At 30.2% G+C, this 14,597-nt stretch overlaps 1 protein-coding gene across 1 annotated transcript; it reads right to left on the bottom strand.

Moving 5' to 3' along the window:
• Positions 1-14: 14 nt before the first annotated feature.
• On the bottom strand, positions 15-8,195 carry LOC126666033 (low affinity sulfate transporter 3-like). Its single transcript, XM_050358978.2, has 11 exons — positions 7,774-8,195; positions 7,634-7,682; positions 7,343-7,550; positions 7,088-7,262; positions 6,885-6,950; positions 6,437-6,794; positions 2,831-3,117; positions 2,116-2,309; positions 1,938-2,026; positions 360-436; positions 15-268 (listed from the first exon to the last, which is right to left on the bottom strand). Exons 1-11 carry the CDS (start codon positions 8,119-8,121, stop codon positions 125-127), a joined length of 1,995 nt encoding a protein of 664 aa, XP_050214935.1. The 5' UTR covers positions 8,122-8,195; the 3' UTR covers positions 15-124.
• Positions 8,196-14,597: the final 6,402 nt, after the last annotated feature.

Here is a 14,597-nt window from a genome sequence, read left to right as displayed (position 1 = left end):
TACAAATGGAAAAATAATCAAAAAAATAATATATTTTTTTAGTGATTAAGTCTCACCAATTTTATACGAATTGAAGAACAAGTGTTGTGTGCTTACAAGTTCTTGATTTTTGGTATACAAAAAATCAACAGCTAGTTAATTTGGTAGCTATGCTTGCATCTACAGCTTCACTAACTGTGAGGAAAACCTTTTCTCTTCCAATTTTCTCTAGAAATTTAGCCACCTTTAGCTTGTGCATCACTTGCCATCTTGGGTTCGCTAATACTAACTGCAAATTCAAATAATGAAAGACAAAATTCAGAAGACAAAATTAATTAACGTAGAATATTACTATTGTATAATGCAAATCTTGTTATTACCTCTGTTTCATGTGTAAGCAACTTCTTGTGCAGCTCTTCTAGTGCAAGAATTCCAGCAGTATCCATGTTTGTTACGGCTGCAACAACAAAACTTTACGAGTTAATGATAATAGGCTTAATCACCAAAAAAACCCTCACCTTTTAACCCTTTTTCAGTTGCACTCTGACGTTGCAATTTTGTCAGTTGCACCCTAATTCGGACCTTTGGGTTTCAATTTCACCCTCAAAATCAAATTGGACTTTTTTCACTCGGGAAAAATTCATAAAAACCCTTATAAAGTACTCGTTTGAACTCTTTTCCATATAAAAAGTTAAAAATAGATGACTTATTTTAACTTTTTTCAGATGAAAAAGAGATCAATTTAGTACTTGAGGGTGGAATTGAAAATCAAAGATGTAAATTAGGGTGCAACTGACAAAATTGCAACGTCAGAGTGCATTTGAAAAGGGGTTAAAAGGTGGGAGTTTTTATGGTGATTAAGCCATGATAATATGATATGTGCACTATTATATAATGTGGCAATCACAACAACGTACGTAAATTCAATAGAGGTTTTGAAAACTGTTGGCATAAATAGTACATAAAAATAATGGAAATGTTATAGTCTCCGGTTGTTAAAATAAATTAATAAATTTATAGAAAAATGTAGTAGATTTAAAATCGTTATAATAGATTTGAGATAATAATATTACACATTCAACAGTTGTCCGTGACTATTATTGTAAGTAATTTTTATAAAGTTTAATGACTCAAAAATACTCTACATTTTCGATCGTTTATATTTATACCATATCTTTACAAAAAGGCTTAATCACTCAAAAACCCCCCACCTTTAAATATTTTTCAATTGCACCCTGACGTAGGAAAATCCTCTCAGAACCCCCCCCCCATCTTTACATTCTTTTTCAATTGTACCCTAAAGTATTAAATTGACCTATTTTCACATGAAAAAAAAATTAAAATAATCTTTCCTTTTTAATCTATATTCTAATTAAACACTAATATTATTAATAATGTAAAAAATCATTTTTCCTAAAATTATATCCAATAACTTTTTAAAATCAAAACTGTAAAAAATTTCAATTTAGGGTACAATTGAAAAAAAATCTAAAGGTGGAGGGATCTTGAGAGGATTTTCCTACGTTAAGGTGCAATTGGAATGGAATTTAAAGGTGAAAGGGTTTTGAGAGAGTTTTCCAACGTCAGGGTGCTATTGAAAAAACATTTAAAGGTGGAGGGCTTTTAAGTGATTAGGCCTTACAAAAATGGCAATTTGGTATAATTTGGTAATGTGTTTCAATTATAGCCAACTAGAAATATTTATTAATAAAACAACCAAATTTTTTCATTTTTTTTAATTTATGGCCTAATTTTTCCTTTTTTTTAATAAAAAATACTTGTTAAAATTAGGCTAAAATTGATGAAATTAAAAAAATTAATTATAAATGAAAAAATTAAAAAGGTTTAGTCATTTGAAAAAAATTGAATAACTGGCTACAATTGAAATGTACTTATAGAAATTATATCAAAATTGAGGTATTTTTAAGTGATTAAGCTTTTATATGAGTATTACTTACTGGACATGTCAAGAATTACTACTTGAATCCTTCCCTTTGTGTTTTCTTTAATCTCATCCTCGGCTTCTTCCGTCACCCAACTCAATATCCTACGATGGAGAAATCTTATTGGATTGTTACAATATTATCTTCTTTAATCTGTGTATAAACAGTTAACTAACAAAATTTAAGTATGTACCTTTCTCTTATAAAATTGGCATTTGCAAAGCAGAGTAAGGCAGAGTTGATTCGGACAGTTAAAATGTCTGGAGTTTTAGTTGCCATGGGATATTGATTTATGTCACAGTAAGTATCTGTTGCTGGAATTCTTCCAATTTCTTCTATGCCTGGTCTAATTGAGTTCAGCAAAATCTTGGCAAATGAGATGGCTACCTACATTAAGTCCATCAAAAAAATGTAGATAAATTCTGGTTCCTTTATGAAATTCAACAATTTCGTTACATATATGTAACATAGAAACGGAAACGTCGAAAGAGTACACATCAAATTAGAAAACGGCAAAATTGTTTCTGATAAAAAAATGAAGTATCGGAAAATAAGGCTCGAAAAGTTTATGTACAAAAATGTAACTTCATATCAATAAAGCAAAGTAGGTGCAAATTAAGCTGATCAGAACCTTTGCTATTATGGAAGTCAACGAGTCCAAGTAGATGGTGATCACTGTCTAGTGAGTGAGGACCCAGCTGAATGAATTTTCAATTTTAATAATGAGATGGTGCCCACCAGTCATGCAACTTACTAACCAGTGTTTTCTTGTTTTAGGTAAATGAAATGTATTAATTATTTACCATTACACTTTAGTATATGATGACAGTCTATATAGTACGGAAATTTATCGAGTCAAAATTTTATATTTATAACATAATCTTATAAAATAACTGTTTCGTGGTTACCGCAGCAAGAAGACCGATTTCGACAGATACAAAGAGAACACCGAAGAAAGCACCGATGCAAGCGATGAAATCTAGCTTATCGACCTTCCAAATGTGGTAAGCTTCATGAATGTCGATGAGTCCCGGAAGAGCAGATAGAATGATTGAAGCAAGAATCGCCATGGGAGTGTAGTACAAAAACCTCGTCAACAATTCTAGTGATAGTATCACTGTAATTCCCATTACTATGTTCGATACCACAGTTTCACATCCTGCACTGAAATTCACTGCAGTTCTTGAGAATGAACCTGCACAAATTAAGATTCCAAACCCACAAATTAGAAGATCGTGCAATGACAATTAAAGATCAACTTAATCACAGAAATAACAACTAAAGTAAATTATAAATGTGAATGACAATACTCAATCATAGGTTCGGAACTAGAAATTCTGATATAGGGGGCTGGTTTGTGAAACAAAACTTTGAGGGGCTAATTGCATAAAAAATGATTTCATAACCAATTTCTTTAAAAAAATTGAAATAGTAATTTGTAAAATAATAAAAAAGGAAGGCCCTCAGTCCAAAAAGTTGGGTCCGGAGGAGAGGACGTGAAAACCAACGTCCCCTCTAGAGGAGGGGACGCCACTTTTCGGCGTCCCCTCTTCTAGAGAGGACGTTCGGTGTCCTCTCTAGAAGAGGGGACGCCGAAAACCAACGTCCCCTCTAGAGGAGGGGACGCCAATTTTCGGCGTCCCCTCTTCTAGAGAGGACGTTCGGCGTCCTCTCTAGAAGAGGAGACGCCGAAAATTGGCGTCCCCTCATCTAGAGGGGACGCCGAATGCCGGCGTCCACTCTTCTGGAGAGGACGCCGGCGTCCCCCTTTTCCAGCCGCGACCGAAACGTCGCGGCCGGAAATTAATTTTTTTTTTCCAAAAAAAAAAGCGTTAAAATGATTTTTTTTTAATAAGTACAGTGATTTTTTATTGCATATTATTACGACTTTGTATTACATATTATTACGATTTGTTAAACGTAATTATTTATGTTTTGCAGGTTCATTTAGAAGATTATGGCGATTTTCATCTCGTTCGGAATCCGACATTTTCGTAATATATGAATTTGAATAGAGTTGAATGAGTTGAGAGAATTTATGTTTTTTGTTTATGAGTTGGTTTTCTATTCAAAAAGTGAAAAGGGCAAAAATGTAATGTGGCTGTGCGGTGCTAAGTAAAAAGGGGCGGTGTTTAGCAATCCAGTTATACATATCTACACTATCTATACTATATATAAAAGCACGGATGGGGAGGGGGGGACAAACAAATTTACTGAATAATCCTTCAGTTTATTACTAAATAAAGGTTTTATAGTCATAAACTAATTAGTTATTTAATTAATTCCTATTGTAATTAAAGTTCTAATTAGAATAGGTAGTTAAATTATCTCCAATTTAGTTTTTAGTATGTAAAAAATAACTAAATTATCTCCAAATTAATAGGAATACCTATATTTTAGTTTGATTTAAGTACAAAATTAAAATACTATATTTGGTCAATATATATTATTATTTAAATTTCTATTTTATTTAAAGATATTATTAATTAAATTAAATTAATTATTTAATTATGGTTATTATAAAATAAAAAGAAGAATAAATTCAGTATGGAAAAAAATTTAATAATGAATATATTATATTTACTTTTACAATTTTTTTAACTAATTTAATATTAATTATAAATAAAAAATTGATATAATTATAATAAAGTTACTAATATGTACATTGACGAGTAACGTTACGAGCCACGTGCATAGCACGTAATGCGAAACTAGTATATATAAAAGCACGGATGGGGGGACAGGCAAATTTACTGAATAATTTTTTTTTCAGTTTATTACTAAATAAAAGTTTTATAGTCATTAACTAATTAGTTATTTAATTAATCACTATTATAATTAAAGTCCTAATTAGAATAGATAGCTAAATTATCTCATCTATCTATACTTCAGTTTATTACTAATTAAAGGTTTTATAGTCATTAACTAATTAGTTATTTAATTAATCACTATTGTAATTAAAGTCCTAATTAGAATAGGTAGCTAAATTATCTCAAATTTAGTTTTTAGTATGTAAAAAATAACTAAATTATCTCCAAAATAGTAGGACTACCTATCTTTTAGTTTGATTTAACTACAAAATTAAAATACTATATTTAATCAATATATTATTATTTGAATTTCTATCTTATTATTTTTAAAGATATTATTAATTAAATTATGTTAATTGTTTAATTATGGTTATTATAAAACCAAAAGAAGAATAAATTCAGCATGGAAAAAATTTAATAACCGAATATATTATATTTATTTTTACAAATTTTTTTAACTAATTTAATATTAATTATAAATAAAAAATTGATATAATTATAATAAATTTACTAATATGTACATTGACGAGTTACGTTACGAGCCACGTGCATAGCACGTAACGCGAAACTATAAATAATTAATCATTATATATATATATATATATATATATATATATATATATATATATATATATATATTAAAAGAAACTATTTAAACAAAAAAAGAGAAGGCGGTATCACCAAAAACGTGAAAGAAAATACGAGGGATTGATACTTGCAGTGGGGCAGTGGATGGCTGTCCTCTGCTCTACTAGACGTGAAACGTGTTAACATATTTTAAAAAGGCCTAATTATTTAAAAAAACTCCACCTTATAACATTTTTTCGTTTATACCCTCACGTAGGAAAAAGTTCATTTGTACCCTTTTTTTGATTTTTCATTTTCGTCTCTACCCTAAAGAGCTAATTTGACCTCTTTTCAAATATTCAAAATGATCCTTTATATTTAGCTTATATTTTAATTAAACATTAATATTATTAATCATTTATAATATTTTCATCCTTTAATTAATTTAATTGTCAAAAATTTAAATTTTAGGGTAGAGATGAAAACGAAAAATCAAAAAAATGGTACAAATAAACTTTTTCCTACGTGAGGGTATAAACGAAAAAATGTTACAAGGTGGAGGTTTTTTAAGTAATTAGGCCTTTTAAAAATATATTATACTCAATAGCCTTGTAAAAAAAATAAAAAAAAAATACTCTTAATATAATGTTAATACGAAATTAGATAGGCTTAATTACTTAAAAACCACCCATCTTGCAATTTTTTTTCATTTATACCATCACTTGGGAAAATTTGTAATTGTACCCTATTTTTGATTTTTATGTTTTATTTGTACCCAAAATTAAAAAATTTGATAATTTGATTAATTTAAAGATGAAAATATTAAAAATAAGATAAATAAATGATTAACATTAATGTTTTATTATAATATAAGTTAAAAATGAATGACTAACTTAAACTCTTTTTTCAAAAAAAATAGGTCAATTTAACTCATTAGGGTAGAGATGAAACATAAAAATTGAAAATAGGGTACAATTGAAAATTTTCCTAGGTCATGGTATAAATAAAAAAAAATTATAAGGTGGGTGGTTTTTAAGTAATTAGGCCAATTAGATACAAAATATAAATTAAGTACTGAACAAATTTTTAACCGGCAATGATTTTTTATTTTTTTTGTAATAATAATATGCTGATTACCTGTTGCCACATAGCAAGAAGTTATTGATCCTGCAATGTTCATAAACCCCATGGCTAACATTTCTTTGTTCCCGTCGAGGTGGTAACCTTTTATGGATGCGAAGGACCGGCCGACAGCAATTGCTTCGGTAAGAGCAATAACAGCGGCAATGAGACCAATTTTAGCTGTTTGGCCAACGTGTGGACCATTGAATTGTAATTGATGAACTGAACTTGGATTTAACCCTCCTTTGATATGTTTTACAATGTTAACTCCATGCTTGTCAGCTTTTGTCAAGAACACTATGAGAGTAGATAATATTACTGATATTAGAGGAGCAGTGGCTGGAAACCAGAATAGCTTCTTGTTTCTTCTTCCCTGAGAAGTGAGAATTACCAAACATGCTATTAATTAATTATATATATTAAGCATATTTTAAAAATGGAAGTAGGGTCTAAGTTAACTTACAATAAACCTGGCAAATAGGAGGAATATTAGGAAAGAGCAGCCAATAACAAAGTTTAATGGTGACCACTGTCATTAAACAGGGGAAAAAAGCGAGTCAGAAGAATGTTGATAACACTTTCAAATTTTGGTACCAAAGTGAAATATAGAGCAAAGTTTTGATACTACTAAGTCATTTTAACCATCGTTCTTGAGAGAGAACTTACCGGATGATGGATTGAGGTAAAGACAGAATGGAGGACAGAGACAACATCAGTTTTAGTAGTGAAATGAGAGATACCAAATAAGCCTTTGAGCTGTTGAAGACCAATAACAATGGCTGCTCCACCCATAAATCCAACCAGAGCAGCATGTGACAGAAAATCCATCAGAAATCCCAATCTGCACAACTAATAAATTAATCCACCCAAAAAAAAAGAACAAACCTGATTTTAAAATAGGATAAATGTATATAATAGTACCTAAATAACCCGAAAAGAGCTTGAAAAGCTCCAGCAAAGAACGTAACTGTAAAAACCAACTTCCTATATGCAACAGGATCAGTTTCAGGATCTTGTATGTTCTGAATCATTGAAGAAAGCAGCATCGATACAACAGCTACCGGTCCGATGGCTATTTCTCTTGAACTCCCCATTACCGAATAAATCAAAGGTGGAACTACACTCGTATCTAATTCAATTACCGATATGTAAGAACTTTTCGGGAAGAATAATGTATAAATTGCGCAAATTAACTGAATTCAGAAGACTTACAGAGTCCGTACTGAGGATCGAGTTTTGCTAAATTAGCATACCCAATGCTCTGCAAAGAACAAAACGTTTTTTCTTATCCCATAACCGGAACGTATAAAAAAAGCTAGACCGTGATGAAGAGATGAAAAGTAGTTAAATACCTGAGGAATACAAAGGCTAGCAAGAGTTAAACCAGCCATTAAGTCATTTTTAAACATGGAAACTCTGTAATTTCGACCCCAGCTCAGAATTGGAAACATAGCTTGTAAGAATGAAACGGCACGCTTACTGGTGCTTCTAGTTTGCTTTGAAGTTCTGTTTCCATGACTGAAAAGAAGTGTTTTCACTGAAGCTAGAAGCTCGACCAGTAAACCTGGTGGGTCGGGTGAATTCAGCACCCACTTAGCTCTTTCAAGCTGACCGGTAGTGGTAGTAACAGCGTCACTATGATGTAGCTGGGTTAGCTCATCTGCTCTCAAAGTTTGATCCAATGTTGGAGGTGAACTCATGGCTTCTGATGGTCTGTTTGAAGTGCTTGGAGGAACTCTTATATGTGAAGAAGTGTGATTTCATTTTCATACCTTTAATTCTGTATATATATAACTGTCCCAGTTCATTTTTTTTTTTCATTTATTTGACATAAATTTTAAAAAATTATAAAATAAAATATAAATTCATTTATTTGATTTACAAAATTTTGTAAAATTAATAGGTAAACATAGCACGAATGTGTGTTTTGTTAATCGTTAATGGTCATGGTGATGGTTATAGTCATGGAAATTGATTGAAGTGCCAAATGTGATTTTATTGTTTTAATTTTTGGCTTAATACATCATTTGACCCTTAAATTATATTTTTTATTTTCTGGAACTTTCAAACTAATTTTAAATTATACTGGACCTCTTAATTTTTTTTGTTCCAGTTTCCCTCAACTGCAACTTTTTTGCCGATCTGACCTTTTTCGTCCAGCGTGGCAGAACATGTGTTTTCAAATGCTCTAAAACGCGTGCAGAATAATTAAAATGCACAAATTGTTCTATTTAACCTCTGCATTATACTATTTTATTCTATTTGACTTCTGAACTATTTTATTTTCCTACTGCACCTTTAAACTTTTAATTTTTGCTCATTTAACCTCCTCAAAAATACAATTATTTAATTTTCAACCATTTTATGTCTAGCATGAATGAGTAGATTTGTTCACGGGCTTGGATACCCGCCCAAACCCGTCCAAACCCGGTGTTTAGGGCCGGGTTTGGACAATGATTTTTCGTACCAATCCCAGTCTGAGCTCAAGCCCGCAAAAAGCTCGTTATTTTATGGGCGAGCTCGGGCTTTTTGTTTGTGTAAACTTTACATGTAAGTCCGCCCAGATCCGGTTCGAGTTCGCAAAAATATAGCGTTGCGGCCGGGTTTGGTAGGAAATGTAAAGTCTAAGCTGCACGCGGACCGAATTTGGACTTGTAAAAAAAATAAAAAAACCCTCTAGACTGGGTCTGAGTCCGGCCCGAGCCCGGCCCATTAACAAGTCTAGGAATAAGTATGTTAGGTAGTGTTTATTTAGAGATAATTAGGTTAATTAGAGTTTAGTCGGTTTTAGTTAGATTTTAATTAGATTTGTAATTGGGGTGTTAATTAAGATTTAAGTAGAGTTAATTAGTAAATGGGATGGCCTATCTATAGGCTATATCCGCCGCCATACATATATTTGTTTTTACATGCAAGCCACGTTGCACTATGTCCAACTCATGTCTTTTTCTTTTATTTTTATTTGTATATATATCTTTTATAAATCTTAACTTGTATTTTAAAATTTTACGTCGACAATTTCAAATTTTAACATATTATTTCTAGAGATTTTTTTATAAATTTTTAACTCTCCATTTAGATATTGATATATTAATTACTAATATATTTATTTATATGACGCCGAATTATTTTCCACTTATTTTCTCTTATTTTATAAATTATTATTTTATTCGGAATTTATCCAATACCAATTTCGAATATTGTCCGCCTACGTATTTTTTATATATTCTATTTTTTTTATTATTTCAAAAATATCAATTGCAATAGTCAATTTCTTTACATTCCGCCTTTATATTGATCCAACATTTATGAGATTTAATCTGAATCAACGATTAATTTAATACTGGATTAAAATCAAATAATTTTTTGTTTTTGTTTTCCGTATAACCTTTTGACTCCGGTGTAAATTCTTAATCCTTATCATTATTTTATCAATCCATATATCGATCTCATATACTTAAATACTAATTATCATAAATAAATTATATGTCATGTCAGGATTTCGACGGATCACACATCACAAAATTTTACGTACAGGGTATTACAATCCAGCAAGATAATGGCTCCATGTATGTCGACTCCTTCGTCAAAGGAAATCCATTTCATGCCAGATCTAAGGATGATGAAAAATTAAGAAACTTACCAAAAATCGGTAAAGCGATTGATGTGGCAATGGTGACCATGCGCGTGGTGTTGATGTTGAATATAGACGGTTAAAGTTAATTACGTATTGTTTATAAAAAAAAATCAAGCCATCACGTAATATTGAAATCTCAAACATTTGTTTGCAAAAATAAATAAACCACGTACTTAGTGTAATTATTTATACTAATCACGTGGTGGGGCTAATTTTATCTTATTTTTATGTGTCACCTATTCAATGAATAGTAAAAAAAAAATTCAACAGATGTAAATAAAAAAATTATAAATAATAGATAACAACACAATATATAATATTTTCTTTCAGTTAAATTGTAATAGAGAAACTAACAAATCCGACAATATATATCTTCTGGATTAATGTATTAGATATATAAAAGAAACAAATCATGTGATCCACGGGAAATTCAGGTGATGGATAACTTGTTAAATTATATGTCAATTAGACCAAGTGATTGGTTGAATATAACAATTGTAATTATTCCAATCAAAATATATGCCCTAATTTGAATATTTTTATGAACAGAAAACAACTTTAATCTAAAAGGTGAGCCTAACATTTGGCCATACTCTTGTTAAAGGAAAATGAGACAATTGCTTTTGTTGTTTTGTTAATTTCCATTATCTTTCTTTGTAGGGTTGGCTAAGGTCATACCTCAGTTCAGTCTGAAACCAGAATAACAACTAAAAATCATGCCTAAATGTATCGGCAATAATAAGGCTTCATTTTTTTAAGAAAAAGTCTCTTCTTTTTAGCCCTTTTAATTTCAACCAAATATTGTAAAATCGTTAATTATAGGCTTAATTATTTAAAAAAATCATTTTGAACTTTTTTTTTGTTTATATCCCGACCTTGTAAAAAAGTCATTTGTATCCGATTTTGTGTTTTTATGTTTCATCCCTACCCAAAAGTATTAAAATTGCCCCTTTTCACTAACTTTTTTTTCGTTTATCCTCTGACCTTATAAAAAAGTCATTTGTACCTAATTTTAGGTTTTTAGATTTCATCTCTATCCAATACAAGAATATAATTGACAATTTAATGAATTAAAAGATGAAAACATTAAAAACAATTAAATGAAAGGTTATATTATACGTCTAATTAATATATAAATATAAATTGAGAGATTATCTTAAACTTTTTTCCAAGTGAATACTTATCCATAATGATAAATTGCTTTATAAATGCTTTAAGGTTTTTAAAAAGTTTTCACTTGATAAATGTAAATAATTGTATGAACTCATCTTAGCATCTGACCCCGTTGTTTTCCAAAAAAAATTCAGGGTTATGATGTTGAGCGAGTCAGCTGGTCTCCGATTCTTTATTTCCTCTGAGGTCTTACTTTATTTTAATTAAGCTATTAAACTGATTTTACTCTTAGACCGCGGTAGTAATTAGAAGTCTTATTTGTTCTAAGTGCTTGTTGTCAGATTAATTCAATAGGATTATTTGTTGATTGGCATTATTATATTAACTTTGATTATTTAATATTTATACAATGTTAGAGACTCGGAGTTGACCGAGCATATACTATTTATATGTTGTACATATAAACTGCCAGACTAGGTTGGAGTCTCGGTTGCCCCCTGAGCATGTGGTTTTATACAGGTACAATGTTTTAAATGATTAATGTATGTTATTCGCAAGTTTTGCTATGGGTTTCGGTACGACCATACGCATATCCTAGCGCCGGTCGCGATCTATAAAAATGGGTCGTGACAATCCAGCTGGCTACTAATTTGTGTTTGCTTTCATCTCACCTCCATATTAGCAGAGAGATTTTTAGGTAGATTCAATATATCACATCACCTGTGAACTAACCTATCACATTATGATACATCATTAAAATTACGACACTATTTTAATTTTGTTTATTACTTTTTTACACTTTTGAATAGTAATATGACGATAGTGTCATTATTTTAATGACTTGTCATAATGTGATAGGTGTAGTTCACGAATGACATGATGGACCGAGTTTACCTAATTTTTTTTCATATTAGCGATACTAATTGAAGACACGTCACCCTTCCGCCATGTCATCTTCTTAGCACAATAATCTTGTAGCCTTTTGTCAACACTCTATCAAATTATTTTCAAGACTACACGAATCATTTCCTTACATAGACGAGAGTTGACAGCAATTTTTTTAGTTGCCTATCCGATTTTTAAAGTTTCGCCCTGACTAATTCGGATTCAATCCGCATCGCGCACTTTGCAAGATAGGTGAATCTGCCATCAGATATTTTCTGCATTCACAAGACTGGACCCGAAACCTTGCTTAAACAATACTAAGCCGCTTAACATTTGAACCAAGTTCCGTTGGTTGTACAACAACTTTATTAGCATCCTTTAATAGATATTTTTTTATAACTGGAAAGAGGAATATATTGTTTCATTCGAATCTGAAGCTTATACAAATATACATATATTTATTTTAAATTTATGCTAAAATATTAAATTAATAATATAGATATGACTAAACATCGATTTTAAAACTTCTTCATAGAGATTCGATAATATTTCAAAAAGAAAAATCAATCTGATAATTGAAATTTTTAGCCTAATATAATATTAGTAAGGCACTAAATGGTGCGACTGTTGCGAATTGCGAGAGTCCACATATGAATGAAAATGGCTGGTTGTGCAGCTATGAAAGTTGGTTAAAGATGAGGAGTAGTAGTAGTGAAAAGACATGAGCAGAAAAGGAAATAAAAGAATGATGTGTTTTGGTGGTTATGAAACAGAGAATATAAGGATTTGTATGGAGGAGATTGGGTTGGGTTGGGTTGAGTGCTTTTCTGGTCCCCTTTTGGAAACCCTAATTTCTCCATACTATCTCTCTCCATATTATTATTAGGCCAAACGCATATTTAAGTCCCTGCATTATCACTTTTTTTCAGATTGAGTCCCTACACTAAAAAAGTGTAATATTCTTCCCTACACTATCAGAAATGTTTAATGCAAGTCCCTCCGTTAAATATCGTTAGCTCGTGTGTTACACGCATAGCTTGGTGAGAAAGGAAATAAAAAGCAGGTGATGACTAGGACATGTTAACTCAGCCAAATACATATTTGAGTCCCTACATTATAATTTTTTTTCAGATTGAGTCCCTGCATTACAATTTTTTTCCAGATTGGGTTCATACACTCAAAAACTTAAAATTCTTCCCTACATTATCAGGAATTTTTATTTTAAATCCCTATATTTCATTGGCTTGTGTCTTACGCATATGGCCAAACACTGCGTTAAAAATTTTATTTTATTTTTAAAAAGTTTGGATAAGTCCACGTGATCCAAAATTCGAATATTTAACCATTTATAGTTTAAAATGAGTCTAACTTAAAAAAATTATTTTAATTGAATATGTTTATTTTAATTATTATAAAATTATTCTAAATGAATGCTTATTATTTTAGTGTAATGAAATAAAAATTATATTAATAAAAAATAATAAATTTTTAGCAAGGTACAAAAGGATAATGTAAAAAAAATCACGAACTTTACATATTTTTTTCATTTTAATCATATAGTTCATTTTCATGCACAAACTACCATTTTTTTTTCAAATTCGTACACGGTGTTGAGATGTCACGGCTCTATTGGTGTAATTCGTTGAGGTGGATGTCATTTTACACCAATGAATGGCTGTCATCTCAGCACTGCGTATGAATTTCCAAAAAAATGTTAGTTTGTGCATGAAAATGACAAAATTTAAATTGTGTGATTAAAATGAAAAAACATGTAAAAGTTTGTGATTTTTTTTTGACATTAACCCAAGTATAAATAAACAACGTACTAAATAACTTTGAATAAATTTTTAATAATAAAATAAATTTAAAAAATAAAATGAAAATCGTCATTTATTTCTAATAATTTTATAGTAACCAAACTTGTTCCATAGTTGTGAATTTAATAATTTATTTTATCAAATAATTTTTTATTACCTTTCTATTAATTTAAATTATTTAATAATTTTTTTAAAATTTAAGCCTAATATATATAAATTCATACCCACAATAATGATTATTAATAATGGCAACGTACAAATAAAAAAATTATTAAATTTCAAAATAAAATATTGGCCAAACACATATTTGAGTCCTTACATTATAATTTTTTTAAAATTGAGTCCCTACACTCAAAATTATAAAATGCTTCCCTACATTATCAAGAAAGTTTAATGTAAGTCCCTACGTTACATTCCGTTTGCCTTCCGTTAACTCGCAGTGTCAGAGGGACTTGCATTAAACATTTCTGATAGTGTAGGGAAGAAAACTACACTTTTTTAATGTAGGGACCCAGTCTGGAAAAAAGTGATAGTGCAGGGATCCAAATATGCGTTTAGCCTTATTATTATGCACCACAACCATTCATCTTTCAGGCCGACCCACTCACTTTATTATTTTCATTCATACATATATAAAAGTTAGATCTGACCTTCTTTGAATAATTTTTTTATGGAAGGTAAAATTACACTAAACTAAATGTTAGAGTTAGCATTCATTTTTTAA

The sequence above is a fragment of the Mercurialis annua genome, linkage group LG1-X (assembly GCF_937616625.2).
Source record: "Mercurialis annua linkage group LG1-X, ddMerAnnu1.2, whole genome shotgun sequence".
Classification (NCBI taxonomy): Eukaryota; Viridiplantae; Streptophyta; class Magnoliopsida; order Malpighiales; family Euphorbiaceae; genus Mercurialis; species Mercurialis annua.
Note: the sequence above shows the minus strand (reverse complement) of the source record. Positions and strands in the feature narration are given on the sequence as shown.